Below are 15,163 nucleotides of genomic sequence, written 5' to 3' on the forward strand. Positions count from 1 at the left end.
GAGTGACCTGAAATTTTGTACACAAGTCACATTCAACATTACGGAGCTACTCCAACTTCCGAAATTCCATTCTGACCCTCGGATAAAAAATTCAACTTTCGGCATTTCAATCCTAAATTTGCTACGGAACTCTAGAACACAATTCGAACACGCCCCAAAGCCCGAAATCACCCAACGGAGCTAACAGAACCATCGGATTGCCATTTCAAGGCTGTCTTCACACTGTTCCAACTACGGTCAACTTTCCAATACTTAAACTCTCATTTATGGACTAAGTATCCCAAAACTCTCCGAAACTCAAAACTGAACGTCCCGGCAAATCAAAATAGTAGAAATAAACTCGGGAGAAGCAGTTAATAGGGAATCGGAGCATAAATTCTTAAGACGACCGGCCGGGTCGTCACATAATCTTAAAAAAAACTATTATAAAATAATAAAAGAAGAAGAGTATTATAGAGGAAACTAGAGAGAGAGAATTTTTATTGATTTGGGATGATTTACAATGGAATAGAACCCCTTTATTTATAGGAAAAAGTGATTTAGCCATCAAGTAACAAACCCTAAGATCTCTCTAAAATATATACATTCATCTTAAACAGAATTCTATTTATAACACTCCACCTTGAATGTCTATTCAACATATAATGTGCCTCGTTAAAACCTTAACTAAAATAAAACCTAGTGGCAAAAAAATTCTAGAGAAGGAAAAAGAGTACGCATGTTTAGAAATATGTCTTTTGGTTGCCTCATAAAAAACCTTGCAAGGAAAACCTAGTGGACAAAACCTTATAAGGAAAAAAGAGTACAACGTGTATTAACTCCCCATGATAAAAATATCAATTCATATCCTTGAGCCTTCGCATTCCAATCTTGTGCACTAGCTTCTTGAAGGTTGACGTCGGCAGAGATTTGGTGAATAAATCACCCATATTAACTCCAATGAATATGTTGCACCTTGAAAATTCTCGCTATTACATTATCATGCTTATAGTTATAGCAAAATACATATATGCACAAATAGCACTTAGAATGTGGTACTTCATGACCAAAAATTGTATATGCTTTAAGCAATTTAAATCTTTTGGGGATTGTCATATAAGTATAGTCAAATAAGCCATTTAAATAGACTTTAGATACATATTAACTTTTCATGTCACGCTAGATAAATAAGATATCGAAAACTGATTGCACATACCATTGACTTTATATTTTCAAGTATTTGAACTACATGTTCAAAATTACATGTATTTCATACGAAACCAATTCTATTCAAATTGTTTCTCCAGACTTAAGATCCTCATATATATATTTAGCGTATCATAGATGTCGTCAACAGACATTTTATATCGGTTCCAACATTTTTTCATAAAGACTCGACATAGAGATCTCTTCATTCATATTTTCAGGTACCTGAATCTCCCTGGGATTTTATGAAGTGTTATGTCATGTGATCTTCTAGATCATTTGCCTCCTTATTATAATCATTTTGATCATTTGCTCATCTTCTTTATCAAGAAGTTTATTTGAAACCTATTTGTCTATATGCTTTAAGCATACCATAAACTTTGTCCTTCTAGGACATATTCTAATAGGAGCATTTTCAGTGAAAATATAATTACTTTCTTTGGGCCAGCAAATACGTCTGGCATGCTTTGCAATATATTGCAAATGAATTATCCTTTTATGAACTTCAAGTTCATATTATTTTATTCAAGGATCTAGATGTACGCATGATAATTCAGTCCACATAACTTTTTCTCGACTGTTTATCATGTCTCCCCCTCGTATTAGAAAAACTAACTTGTTTCCTCAACTTTGAGAATCCATCTTTGTGTGTTATGGTGTTAATCAAAATATACACCGCATATCAATAATAATAAGATGGAATTATTTGATTCCTGACCCTGAACCACTTGTAAGGGGAGAATGTAATATACTTTCGTATATAACGTATATCAAACTGATATAGATAACTTTGTTCTCATAAGCAATAGTTTAGCTATTAAGTGAAGGCACTCAATAAATCATTTTGCTAAATCAACTTTGATGTAAACCAACTTATCAAGATGAACTGTCTTGAATAGAAATCTGAAAATTATGCTCTAAATTAAATTATTGAGCAAGTTACCTCGCAAACATTAGGTTGCAGGTTAATAATAATCATACATATAACCACCTCATAGATGCATCTTATGTGGTATACATGGAAGGCGAATTGGCCCATATTCACCTTTGATATTTTCAGCATTCATGGGATTTAACCCCAATTTTAGTTGGTGTATTAATTAATAAGAACAAGCAACATAAGAGATTCGTACAGAACTTTCTAGTTCTTTAATATTTACCCATGTGAATTCTCTTTTATTTTTGGACATTATATTTAAATTAACATGGCTAAACCAATTATGCCAACTGAATAAATTATCAGTATTGATAAACTTCAGGTTTACACCATGACGTGTGCAATTATGAATAAACTCCAAGTTTATTATGATATGGATTTTTATATCAATTCACATCTACTTTATTGTGGTATTCTTTTATTTGTATAGTACAAACTAGAGAATAAAGCGGGTACCTTTTCACATACATATTACCCCGCTACAAGTTGTAGTAATTGAAGATATTAAATCTTTCCTTTATTTACAGTCTCAATATAATCAACCGCTTTCGGGTATACTTTGGAAATTGAATAAGCTTCTTTGAGACTTGCTACAACACAATATCTTATTGGTAATCAATTGTGTTTCTCCAAAATAGTCTAATTGGCTCTTGCAGAGTTCTTAATTAATTTTGTAGTACTACATATTCATCAATATCCATATGGTGAATATCTCTTTTAAAGAGAAAGTTATACCATTATGGTTATGGTCAAAATTATATGCAAGATTTGTTTCTTGCATTACCGTTGTCTTTTAATAATGACATTGTCAAAATATTTTGGCGTACAATAAGTACGTGACCAATGACCATTTACGCCATAATAATGACATTATTTTCTTATTTCCCCTCAAACCTCATTCTAGAGGTGAGTGTGGTATATTCATTACTATTAGCACGTTCATATTCTTCCAAGAATGAATATGTATTCATAAATCAGATGTTGTCACATTCACATCATGAATGGACCATAATCATCCATATGTGCTTTAAAAATCTCATGTCAAATCGATGACAAACATTACTTTCACAGAGTGAAGAATTATTTTGAGAATCCTTATTATTCTCGTGACACAATGATGACGATTATAATTTCGTCTATTGCCACGTTCACATCCATTGATACCTTCACGGTTATAATTTTTGTCTTCTTTCAAACTTATCACATACTGCTATCACATTCTCTTAAGGGAATGAGAATGGAGCAAATTCAATGGGACGGGTTTCTACTTTTTTGCCCACAATCATACATGAATTTGATCATGGCAAAGGATAGAAATTTTACCACTTCGGGTAGTTATAATTTCTCACAAACTCTATTAGAGTTATAATCAAAGTTTATTGTCTTTGCTTGTATTTAAAATCAAATTATAGAATAAAAGAGAAAAATACGGTAAAACACTTACCTTAAATCCAGAACTTAATCATGAAGGAAGTTCATGGAACAATTGACAATCATTATGCTCAATCCCAAAGCTTTTATTCAATTGGTTAGAGTCTCGTGCTGATAACGTGTTATAAAACAATAAAAGAAGAAGAGTATTGCAGAGAAAACTAGAGAGAGAGAATTTTTATTGATTTGGGATAATTTACAATGGAATAGAACCTCTCTATTTATAAGAAAAAGTGACGTAACCACCAAGTAACAAACCCTAAAATCTCTCTATAATATATAGATTCAATCTTAAATAGAATTCTATTTATAACACAAACAACTTAAGTTCGACTATTTCGACTATTTTGTTAGTTACACAGATTTAATAAGGATAACATTTAAACACCTTGATCCATGTTGAACCAACAAGTAGAAGTAGATGTTTTAATGTTTGAAGTTGCTTTAGATACTAAATAAAGATCGGTTGAACTTACACTAAGCTGGTACAAAAGTTTGTACCCTTGCAACAAAGTTTACATGAAAGGGTCAAAGGGTATACCAACAATGGACTTTGGAAGTCAATGTTTAGCTAACCATAAGGTGAGAGTATAAGCTAGCAGAAGGATTGGGAATAATTTAGTAACGACGTCTTAGTCCCAAACAACTTAAGGTTCGACTATTTTGTTAGTTATAAAAAGTTATTAAGGATAACATTTAAAACACCTTGATCCATGTTGAACCAACAAGTAGAAGAAGATGTTTTCATGTATGAAGTTGCTTTAGATACTAAATAAAAATCGGTTGAAAGTGGACGTAGCCCAATAGTATAGTGTGATATTGCTTAGTCCACACACCCGTGGGTGAAGTTATGCGTGGCAAGGGTGGTCAACTGAATATCTTTCGTCGAAAAATTAAATTTTATTTAAGGTAAAATATTACTTGTCATTAATCAAAAAATAGACTTTAAACAACACTGTACATCTATTAAATTTTCTGGCTTACATAATGTATTTGATCTCGGTTATAGGAATAATAACAGTATTATTAGGAGCTACTTTAGCTCTTGCTCAAAAAGACATTAAGAGAGGTTTAGCCTATTCCACGATGTCTCAATTAGATTATATAATATTAGCTTTTGGTATGGGGTCTTGTCGAAGCGCTTTATTTCATTTGATTACTCATGCTTATTCCAAAGCATTATTATTTTTAGGATCCGGATCCATTATTCATTCAATGGGAACTATTGTTGGATATTCTTCAGCTAAAAGCTAAAATATGGGTCTTATGGGAGGTTTAAGAAAACATATACCAATTACCAAAATTACATTTTTATTAGGTACACTTTCTCTTTTGCAGTATTCCACCTCTTGCTTGTTTTTGGTCCAAAGATGAAATTCCATGCCACAACAAGAATTTTGTCCTTGTAGGAACTATATATTACACATGTAGCAAATGACGTATATTTATGTAAACCAAAAAGCTGAAAAATCAAAATAGATGAAATTTGTACTTTGTTCAGTATGATTTGGCTTAAATATTTCAAAAAATAAACTTTGCTGATTTCAGTAGTTACGGCTGAGGTACCTTCACTACCGGAAAATGGTTCTCCGATTTTAACTCTTATCTTATAATATTGCGGGTTGTTAATATACAAGTTGGAAAGTTCAGTAGTTTGCCACAACTTTAGGGAAGGGAATAATATGGTAGCACACCGTTTGGCTAAGGAATGCTGACAGTTGGCCAAGGCAGAAATTAAATCTTTTTATGCAGTCCCACCTTGCTTTGCTATGGCAACTATGTCAACGGATAAGTTATGATCTTTTTTGTGTTAAAATCATACAACAATAACATACCTAATATATTCTTACAATGTGGAAGGATAATGTGTACGTTGAACTTATCATTACCTTGTGAAGGTAGAGAGGTTGTTTTCAATAGGTAGTAGCGTAACCACATACATTGAAGGGTACTGAACACCCTTCATCGAAAAAATATATATTGTGTATATAGAAATTTATATTACGTATATAGGTCAAAAATTATTTTATATGAGTATATTAAATCTTGAACATCTTTCGTGAAATTTCTGATTTTGTTACTTCCGACACACCTCGGCTAAAGAAAAGCATCTCTCAACAAGTTTGAAAAGAAAAATAGCCACATCGAAAATAATAAAGCGATGTTAAAACCATGTTAGATACAAGTTAATGCCTTGTAAAAAAGAGATTGTGCGCGGTGATTAGTTGTACATTCTAACAAAGGAATTTTAAAGAAAGAATTACAAGAAAATACACATGACTTCATACCATAATAAAAGTGGCTCATGTTTTTAAGTTTTACCCTACCTAGTCCATATTGTACATATTTTAATAGCAATGATAAACTCAAAATCTGTGTTGTTACAATCATTGTTTTTAAAAGATATGAAGTTAAATATGTATTCTCACAACCATTGCTTTCACTCTCTCTTCTTCTCACATCTTCTACATATGCTTCAAGAAGCTGAGTATTTTCTGCTTCCCCCCCTGTATTACCTGGTTGCAATGTAAGAAAATTAAAAGGCAGAAGTCCACTATTGAAGGTCATTCAAAGCTTTGCTTTCAAAAATATGATATTTTGAGTTTGTTAGTTGTTTGGATTGGATGTTGTTCTAATTGATTGCAAATATCAAAAGGAGTTCAAGATTTAAATTTGAAGTGATTTGGAGTAGATTTGAGCAAGATTTGAGTTAAATTTCAGAAAAGACGCAATGAAGAAGACGGATCAGTTTTTTGCATAATTTTGTATAATCTTGAATAATAGTGTATATGAGTGTATAAACACATCTTATACACTATTATACACTTTTATACACCTTTATACAAACGTCTGTTGACGAACTTCTTCCACGATTTTTAGTTGCAATTCTTGTTCAAAACCAGTCCAAATCTCCATTAAATGACTTCACATTTTATATACAACTTCCTTATACTATTTCTAACAAGTTTAAATAATACCCACTCCAAAATTCTCACGAAATCAAATTTAGAATTTAAACCCACATATTTAAGCTTGTTAAAAATCTAATCTTCACTACCCAAGTGGATTTGCTTTGTTGAACTAATATTTGAGTCACAATTACTGATTCAAAAGTTAACTTAAAAGCTAGAGCAATATTTTTTAAAAATTAAATAGTAATTTCGAGAACCTATTGGAGTTCAATGTTGAGTATTAGCCTATTATTTTTGGGCTAGTTGGTTGTAAATTGAAGAAATTTTTACCCCTATAGCAAAGGTTAACACCTTATTTATTTTAAATAAATACCATTTTAAAAAATTATATTATATAGGTACCATTTAATGTTTATAGCAAAATATCTAATTTTGATTACCTTCTACCCCTAAGTCACTAAATACGCTTTTCAGTTACACTATTTTTTTTTCTCTCTCTACTTTGATACATGTCATTCTCTTCCCTATTCCCCGAAAACACGACGCTCAATCTCAAAATTTCTCTCACCCACATCACCTACCATGAGTCACAAACGGTGCTTTTGCCTCTTTTTGTTCTCGTATTTTTCTCCGCAATCGGTAATCCTTTGTACTGTTTTGAGCCTTAAATTTCTCTAATTAGGGGACTTTGCATCCATGACCAAGAACCTTGACTCATCCGCTGTCGAATTGATGGGATCCTTTGCCACAAAAAATGGCTCGCCGCCAAAGCAGCCTTATCCAAATAATCGGTACCCACTATGCAATCGCGTCGATCAGCTTATGCTATTGATACGTCCAATTTTGCTATGACTGCTATATTTGGCATAGGGTCTCCAATGGCTGCATATTCATACATGTTGGGAAGAGTGAGATTCAAGCTTTTTGCTCGATGGCGGATTCGTCGGAAATTAGGGTTTGTTCTTGAACAAAGACGACGGAGTTTGGGGCTGAACAACTTGATTTTCTATTAATATATTTCAATGTATCACGCTGTATTTTCATGTATTTCATTGTATTCATTGTCTTTTTTTTCATTGTAATTCAATGTATCTCGCTGTATTCCATATATTTCATTGTATTCACTATCTTTTTTTAAAATTATATTTCAATGTATCCCGCTGTATTCTATGTATTTCATTGTATTCACTGTCTTGCTATATGCCATGAATATATTCATATATTTTTTTAATTAATATAATTTATGTATTCAGATGTATTATATAATTTCTCTATAGATTGCTATGTTTTTGGGGTATTTTTCGGTTAAGAATCTTTATTATAACTAAAAATACAAAATTTGTGTGTTGTAATTGAGTTTGTTGAGTTATATTAGGAGTCTATTATGTTAATTGATTCACTTTCCGTTTAAAAATATTGTAATCTCCTGTTTCACGCCATGAATACAGTCAAATACAATAATCTGTTGCCACTGTATTCATGAATACAGTAGCTTAAATACATCTTATAACAACAGAAAACGTATCTACAATCCGTAATATAGCAAATGGTATATATAGATAGCTAATTACCACTAAAAGATAATGCTTTATAAAAATTTCTCTAAATTAAAATATGGGCTATAAAATTGAAAAGTAGGGAGCTCAATTATTCTTATGTTAAATTTTCCTAATTTTAAAAGACAAGTTAAAATGCGATGCGTAAAAGCTTTTCAAATGTGTTAAGGGAATTTAATACTAGTTTTTATTTGTATAAAAAAAAATATTGTAAAAACGGGTTCAGTTGAACTCTTTCCTTATTTTAAGCTTCGCTGATTGTGCACCAAATATTATACTTAAAGATTTTTGAGCCTTACCTAGCTACAACTATTATCTGAACGAAGTAAAAAAATGCGATCTTTGTAGTATAGTAAAATAAATATTAGTACCTTAATTGAATCGATCATGATCCAATCTGTTTATCAACATATATTTTTATCTTTTACATGTTAAAGACATCTTTTCTCAGCCGAGGAACAAAATAAGATCATTTCGTTCCATTTTTAGTAAATTATTAATGGATATTTCATTAATAATTAGAATCGCCATTAGAAATCTAGTAGTAGTATTTTTTTTATTTTGGAATTATTTCAATTGAATTTATTTCGATTATTTTAGTTTAGATTATTTAGTATTTCGAATTTTATTTAGAATTTTTTTTTTTTATTTATAAATAAAAAAAATAAAAAAATAGAAATAATAAGGAAGAGTGGTTTTTTTTAAATTAAAAAAAAAACTTATAAAAAGTATTTTGATCTTCGGGGAAATAGAGGTTGGCCTAATTTATATCAACCCTTAGGTAGTCAAGAAAATTTTAGGAAACTGAACAGACAACCTAACATGTTATTGTTTTTTTGCCTCTCTATTTCCCCAACTAATAAGCTCACCAATATTCTCTTTAACATATGGACTGTCCCAACTGTTTCATGAACTGCCTAGTTAGCGTTTAGGCATAGATGTAGTTGAAACTTGAAAAAATAATTTTTGAAATAGTTTTGAAAAATTATTTTTGGAAATTGAAATTATATTTGAACATGCATTTTATTTTTAAAAAAATTGAAGTTTTGTGAGTGGGAGAACAAGTTTCACCCAAAATCTACCCTAAACTAGATTTTGGGAACTTGAAAAATAATTTCAGAAATTTTTCAAAAATAAATCATTAATCTATGAGCAAACAATATTTTCAAAAAAAATTTGAAAAAATGTTGCCAAAATGTACTAATTAAAAGGCAATTTTCACCGGGACAACTTTGTATTCCTCAAAAAAGTAACTTGTAATTTTAGTCTAATAAAGTCCGAAAGGGTTGACTGAGTGGTTTTCTATATGGGAGATCTGTGATTGATTTCTCTTACTTGTAGTCTCCTTAGTCAGAGCTCGTCGCACCGGGCTTGCATATTGCGATTTACATATCATGTGTTGTTTGTGAGTTATTGCATAGTGAGCAGATTATCCAGTGCGCATCCGAAGGGTAGCGGCTGCATGTGTTTGCTGGAAATTTCAACAACAATAAGGCTAGTATAATCCCACAAGTGAGGTCTGGGAGTGAAGTGTGTACGCAGACCTTACCCCTACCTTGAAGGTAGAGTGGTTGTCTCCGAAAGACCCGTGACTCAAGAAAAGATGAAAAGAAAGGAGTAGCAACAAGCAGTAACAATAGCAATATATCCCTATGAAATTTTTCAATAAAAAAAAATTTAGTGTAAAAAAAAAACTTTTAATTATATCACGTTCAATCTAAATAGAAAAAGAAAAAAAATGAAGAAGAAAGATTGAGTGACCGAGTGTTGATATAAAAAAAAATAGCAATTTATTTTACTTCACTACATCAGGAAATTACACATCTCAATGTCGAATATTTTCAGAAATGTGCCTCTTCTTAGGGAAATTCGATGTGACTTGACTCTGTTTTAACCATAAATATGGGGTGCCCCAGATGTAAATCCGACCCACTTACGTACGACATCGTTTCCTTGCCAGATTAATAAGTTTCCCAGATTTGAATGAATAGCAATCAATCCGCTGAGCGTTGACAGTTGAGAATCAAAACTCAGTGTCAGATAAACAAGAATGTGACACTGTTGACTGTTCTGTAGCAGATCTAATAGTAGTTCATCTAACTCACCTACACCAATTAATTACTCATAATAAGCTCTCTCTTCAAATACCCAATTGGAATTATTTCTATTTCTTCTCAAAGTTTGTTTCTTTTAGAGTTTTAAGCTTTTTGGAGTGCTTCAATGGCTGGAGTTTTATCAGCTCTTAGACGTGTATACCTCACCCTTTACAATTGGATTGTCTTTTTTGGATGGTATGTTCAATGCCCACTTTCTTTCTTTTTTTTCTTTTTTTCTATTATTATTTTCCATTTGCGTCCGTTGTCCTATTACCGTGTTGATGTTATTATTTGTTTATTACTCCCTTTTCTGTTTTTGAGCCGAGGGTCTACCGCAAATAGCCTCTCTACCTTCGTAAGATAGGGTTGTACTTTTCCGACTCCACTTGTGTGATTTCACTACATTTGTTGTTGTTGTTATTGTTATTATTATTATTGTTTTTTTTTGTTGTTATATTATTATTTTCTCTAGTCCCACACTACATTGGCATCTAAGAGATACAGAGGCGGACCCAGCATTTGAACATTGTGGTTCCGAGTTTCGAAACTTATTATTTGTTCTTATTTTAGTGGATTTTTAAACAGATAAAATATATGTTGGTTGATTGATTGATTCGAGCCAAAGCTATTGGTTCGAGTGAACTATATGAACTTTCTGGGATTGAAATTTTGTTTGTTGATTGATTGATTTGCTGTTGGTTTTGATTTTTGTTTTTAAATTATTAGTTAACTGCGGATTTGATTTCTCTCTGTTTACTACTCTGATCTTTCGTGCATATTATAAATCGGGTAACTGGAAATGCAGGTTTCAAGTTTTTTATCTTGCCGTGAAAACACTGAAAGAGTCAGGGCATGAACATGTTTATGATGCTGTAGAGAAGCCTCTGCTCTTAGCTCAAACCGCAGCCATTTTAGAGGTAAACTCCCTCCAAGGCTATGCTTTTAGGATTTAAATTATCCATACTGACAGTGTAAAGATTATTTTACGCTATTAGTGAATTTTTACCTGTAATAGCAGGTCAGTTGTCATTTTTACGAGATCACCAATTAAAAATTTTAATTACGTAATAAATGACCTGATTATGTAAATAATTTTTATACTATCCGTGCATAGAACTTAAACTCATATTTTTATAATGTATATAATAACTGGCTTTTTTTTGTTGGGGGGGGGTGAGGTGGGGGAGGGGGTTGAATGCTATTTACATTCTGTGTAAATGTTGGGTATGATATATGATAGTTGATAAAAGTGGTTGATGATACATTAAATTCTCCTCACTCATATTGCCTTCATGATTCTGTTTTCCTAAAAGGTTGAATCTTTAATGGGTATGAGAGATATCTATTTTAGGAAAGTACACCAATTAGATCTGCTTTCATTCAAAGATGTTGGTTCAAATCTGGCAATTGTAAAGGGATGTAGCTGAAAGATGTTAGAGTGAGTTAGTATTTGGCCAGAATAGTCAGTTAAGTGTAGTGTTACTAAAAGCAGTTTTTGGGGAATACCCAAAAGATAATTTTTATGTTATTGCAAATTTTTCGTTTTTCAAATTTCTGAACTTTTTCTTTTGTAAAATGTGAAAATAATGCACTAATGAAGCTTGGTGGAAAAATAAACTCTAAAAGAGGATACCTACTTTCATAAGATCTCTGTGTAATGACAATGCTTTTTTTTTCTAATCGTTAATTATAGTTACTTAAATCTAATGAATGAACAAGAGAGAGTTCGGAACTTGATAATGATAATTGCTCACCCTCTTGGATATCCTTCTTGCAACTCACATGTAGTTAAGCTCTGTTAGCTGAAACCGACAAGTAGTTAGTTGTTTGTGCCGTAACCCATTCTCTTATTACATACTTATGGATTTTCTTAATCAGTTTTGAGGTAACTAATTGTTGCTGAGAAAAAGTGATATTATTATTTTTTGTTTGGTTTTATTATCATTAAATGCAACGGACTGGGATGCTAACTTGTTAATTTCTTTTTCGCATGAACTACGGAACAGATTCTTCATGGTTTAGTGGGTAAGTTTATTTGATCACAAGCTTAAATAAGCCCGCGAGAAGATTTTGCACTTAAATAACCTTTTCTTTTTTCTTCAACCTTAACTAGGTCTGGTAAGATCTCCAGTATCAGCTACTCTTCCACAGATAAGTTCAAGATTATATGTAACCTGGGGTATTTTATGGAGTTTCCCTGAGGTTAGCTTGATTATTTTCCTCTAATTTCTACACGACAATGTAAAAGTATTTTTTGCTAATGAATTGGATTGTCGATGCAGCTCCGGTCTCATATGCTTGTCAGTTCTCTAGTGATTAGCTGGTCTACAACGGAGGTGAGCCTTGCTTACATGTTCTGTTCTGTTTCATGTTAATATGCTTATTTATTGTAACTTGAGTTTTCAACTCTCCTGACAATAACTGCAATAATCGGAGCATCAATTTATTAATCAGAAAAGGAAAAGATATCAGTTGTCTCACCAGATATGCTCTTTTCAAGACCTTATTTACTATACTTAGTTGAAGAATTAAGAAAAGAGAACATTGAACAACTGAAAGTAAAACTCCGAGGCTTATGGTGGTAACAAGAAATTGTAAGTGTAGAGAAATTGTATTCCACCATTCCTTGTTGCAGTGAATCCATCGTATTATAATAAACAATTGAAACAGATTAAAGATGCCTCTAAATTTAGGTGGAGAAGATATTCTTAACTGCGCCTTGATTCTGTTTATTCTTTACTTGTAAAAATGTCACAGTATGCATAGCTGAAGAACACCTTTTGCCATATAAACCATTGAGATTACTATTTTCTTCTCATTCTTTTCTAGTCTTATATAGCTTTACATTAAGTTTTGAGTTCTCAATGAATTGGCACTCAAATGATTTTGATGGATGTGCTTCTGTGCTTCGGAGGTAACAGTAAGAGCAGCGAGCTTTTTTGGCTAGACAAATGACAAGATATAGATTCTTAACAACATCTGACCTCATATGCATTTATTTCTATCTTTAGGAAGATTTGACCGTTCATGATTGTAAGACGGTGGTTTCCAGGCCAGCTTGCACACAAATCGACTATTCCACCGAGTCTTGATGCATTTGTTTTCTTCTGAGGTCTAATAGTCCACTTAATCATAATTTAACTAAATATATCTTTCAGTTATCCTTGCTCCATGTAGCTAATGTAGAAGCTTGTAGTTCAGACTTAAGCATCCTCATAACCTCAAAAAATTTGTGAGAGCACATTAGACTGACTTTGTCACTGCGTGATGCATGTATTTGAAAGTGCTTGTATCAGTATTCTCCTCCCACTCTTTCTGTCCACTAACTTCTCTCTATATCTGTTCATAACCATGCCAGTTCATGAGTGCTTAAATGGTCGTATTCATATATAAGAGTTGTTTTGATAAGTATAATCTATTCATGTGTAAGTAACATGTTGATAATTGGTATAATCTTTGTGCTCAAACTTCAGATCATCCGATATTCATTCTTCGGGACAAAAGAGGCATTCGGTTCTGCACCTTCCTGGCTCTTGTGGCTAAGGTATGATCCGTTAACTTTGCCAGCATGGTAAATGAGTTCGTGTGATAAATGGGTTGGGGCTAAACTGGTGTTAACAAACCCATCAACCCAAGTTTGACCCATTTAAAATGAACCACCTGTTTTTCTTTTTCAAATAACAATCCAACACAGAGACTCATATTCTTATTGATATCATAGGTTAGCGCAACAATTTTTTTCCTAAACACAGAAACAACCATTTGAATTTTCATTTGAGTTAGCCTGTTGGTCTATTAGTTATGGTTAAGTATCCAAAGAAAGATTCACTTTGGAAGAGAGGTAGCCAGTGATTGAGTGATAAGTTGATCGATAACATACAAACTGTGAAATAATTGACAAGAAATAGGAAAGAGAAGGAAAAGCAATTAAGATGGTTTCACAAGTGTGTCACACTGGCACTATGGGACTAAAATACAAACTATTATATGAACGGACAGGCCATCGGATTTGCGCCCATTTTTTCTTCTCTAGTAGTGGCAAATGCCTTCTCTAGCAGGTTCTTTTTTAGTCTGATTTGCACCTTAAAGACCGATCTTTAGGTATTGATTTTATTCCTGCAGGTATAGTACCTTCATGTTGCTGTATCCTACTGGCATCACAAGTGAAGTTGGTTTAATATACAGTGCCCTGCCTTACATCAAGGTACCGAGACAACATGTCTCCCTTTCGATTCATACAAGTTACAGTAAATAAGTCATATACTGAAATCTTCATTAGATTCTGTCATTCTGAAGAGTTCGAGAATTCCTTTTTTCCTTTGAATATTTTCTATCATATAGTATTTATTTTTTGGTTTAACAAAATAAGTTGGAAATTCTGCACCCTCTCCCTCCTGTTCCGAAATAAAAACTGATTTGCTTTATAGTTTTTATCTTAGCTTCTCAGAGACACTTGGACGTAAATTTCTGCACCTATATATACCTAGTTTCTTGGGCCCTTCTAATTGGAATTCTGTTCCTTGCCTCGGCTTCTAATTGTTCTATTTATATGTGTGGGGGTCTGTCTTCTAATCGAACTATATTTTTCCAGGGATCTGAGAAGTATTCTATTAGGATGCCAAACAAATGGAACTTCTCTTTTGATTACTACTATGCAGGACTTGTTGCCCTCGGTATCTATGTCCCAGGCAAGTATCCTTTCACTAAAATATCTCCTTCTAGGCCGCAAATGCATGCTCATTTCTTTAACTTTTCGGAGTATTCCTTTCTATTTTAGATTTTGATTAGTTTGCTAAATGCTATGAATTCATTAGATGATATTCTGAATTGCAGGTAGTCCTCACATGTATGGTTACATGCTCGGACAGAGAAAGAAAGCTCTCTCCAAATCGAAAAAGGAGTAGACTTAATCAAAATGTAGCTGTTAGGGATTGTATTTTTGCAAGTGATTTGTTCTGAATCAATGTATTGCTACTGTTTTCATGTTTATTTTATTGATTTAAACAATAGAACAATTTGCATTTCTCTTGCTGAGTTTTCATTAGA

General features: G+C 32.5%; 1 protein-coding gene across 1 annotated transcript; it reads left to right on the top strand.

Annotated features, from left to right (window-relative positions):
- Positions 1–10,139: 10,139 nt before the first annotated feature.
- Positions 10,140–15,142, top strand: LOC104220473 (very-long-chain (3R)-3-hydroxyacyl-CoA dehydratase PASTICCINO 2). Its single transcript, XM_009771351.2, has 9 exons — positions 10,140–10,312; positions 10,923–11,034; positions 12,124–12,142; positions 12,231–12,319; positions 12,400–12,453; positions 13,591–13,661; positions 14,240–14,321; positions 14,709–14,809; positions 14,955–15,142. The coding sequence occupies exons 1-9, from the start codon at positions 10,242–10,244 to the stop codon at positions 15,019–15,021; spliced, it is 666 nt and encodes a 221-aa protein (XP_009769653.1). The 5' UTR covers positions 10,140–10,241; the 3' UTR covers positions 15,022–15,142.
- The last annotated feature ends 21 nt before the right edge of the window (positions 15,143–15,163 follow it).

This window comes from Nicotiana sylvestris, chromosome 4 (assembly GCF_000393655.2).
Source record: "Nicotiana sylvestris chromosome 4, ASM39365v2, whole genome shotgun sequence".
Lineage (NCBI taxonomy): Eukaryota > Viridiplantae > Streptophyta > Magnoliopsida > Solanales > Solanaceae > Nicotiana > Nicotiana sylvestris.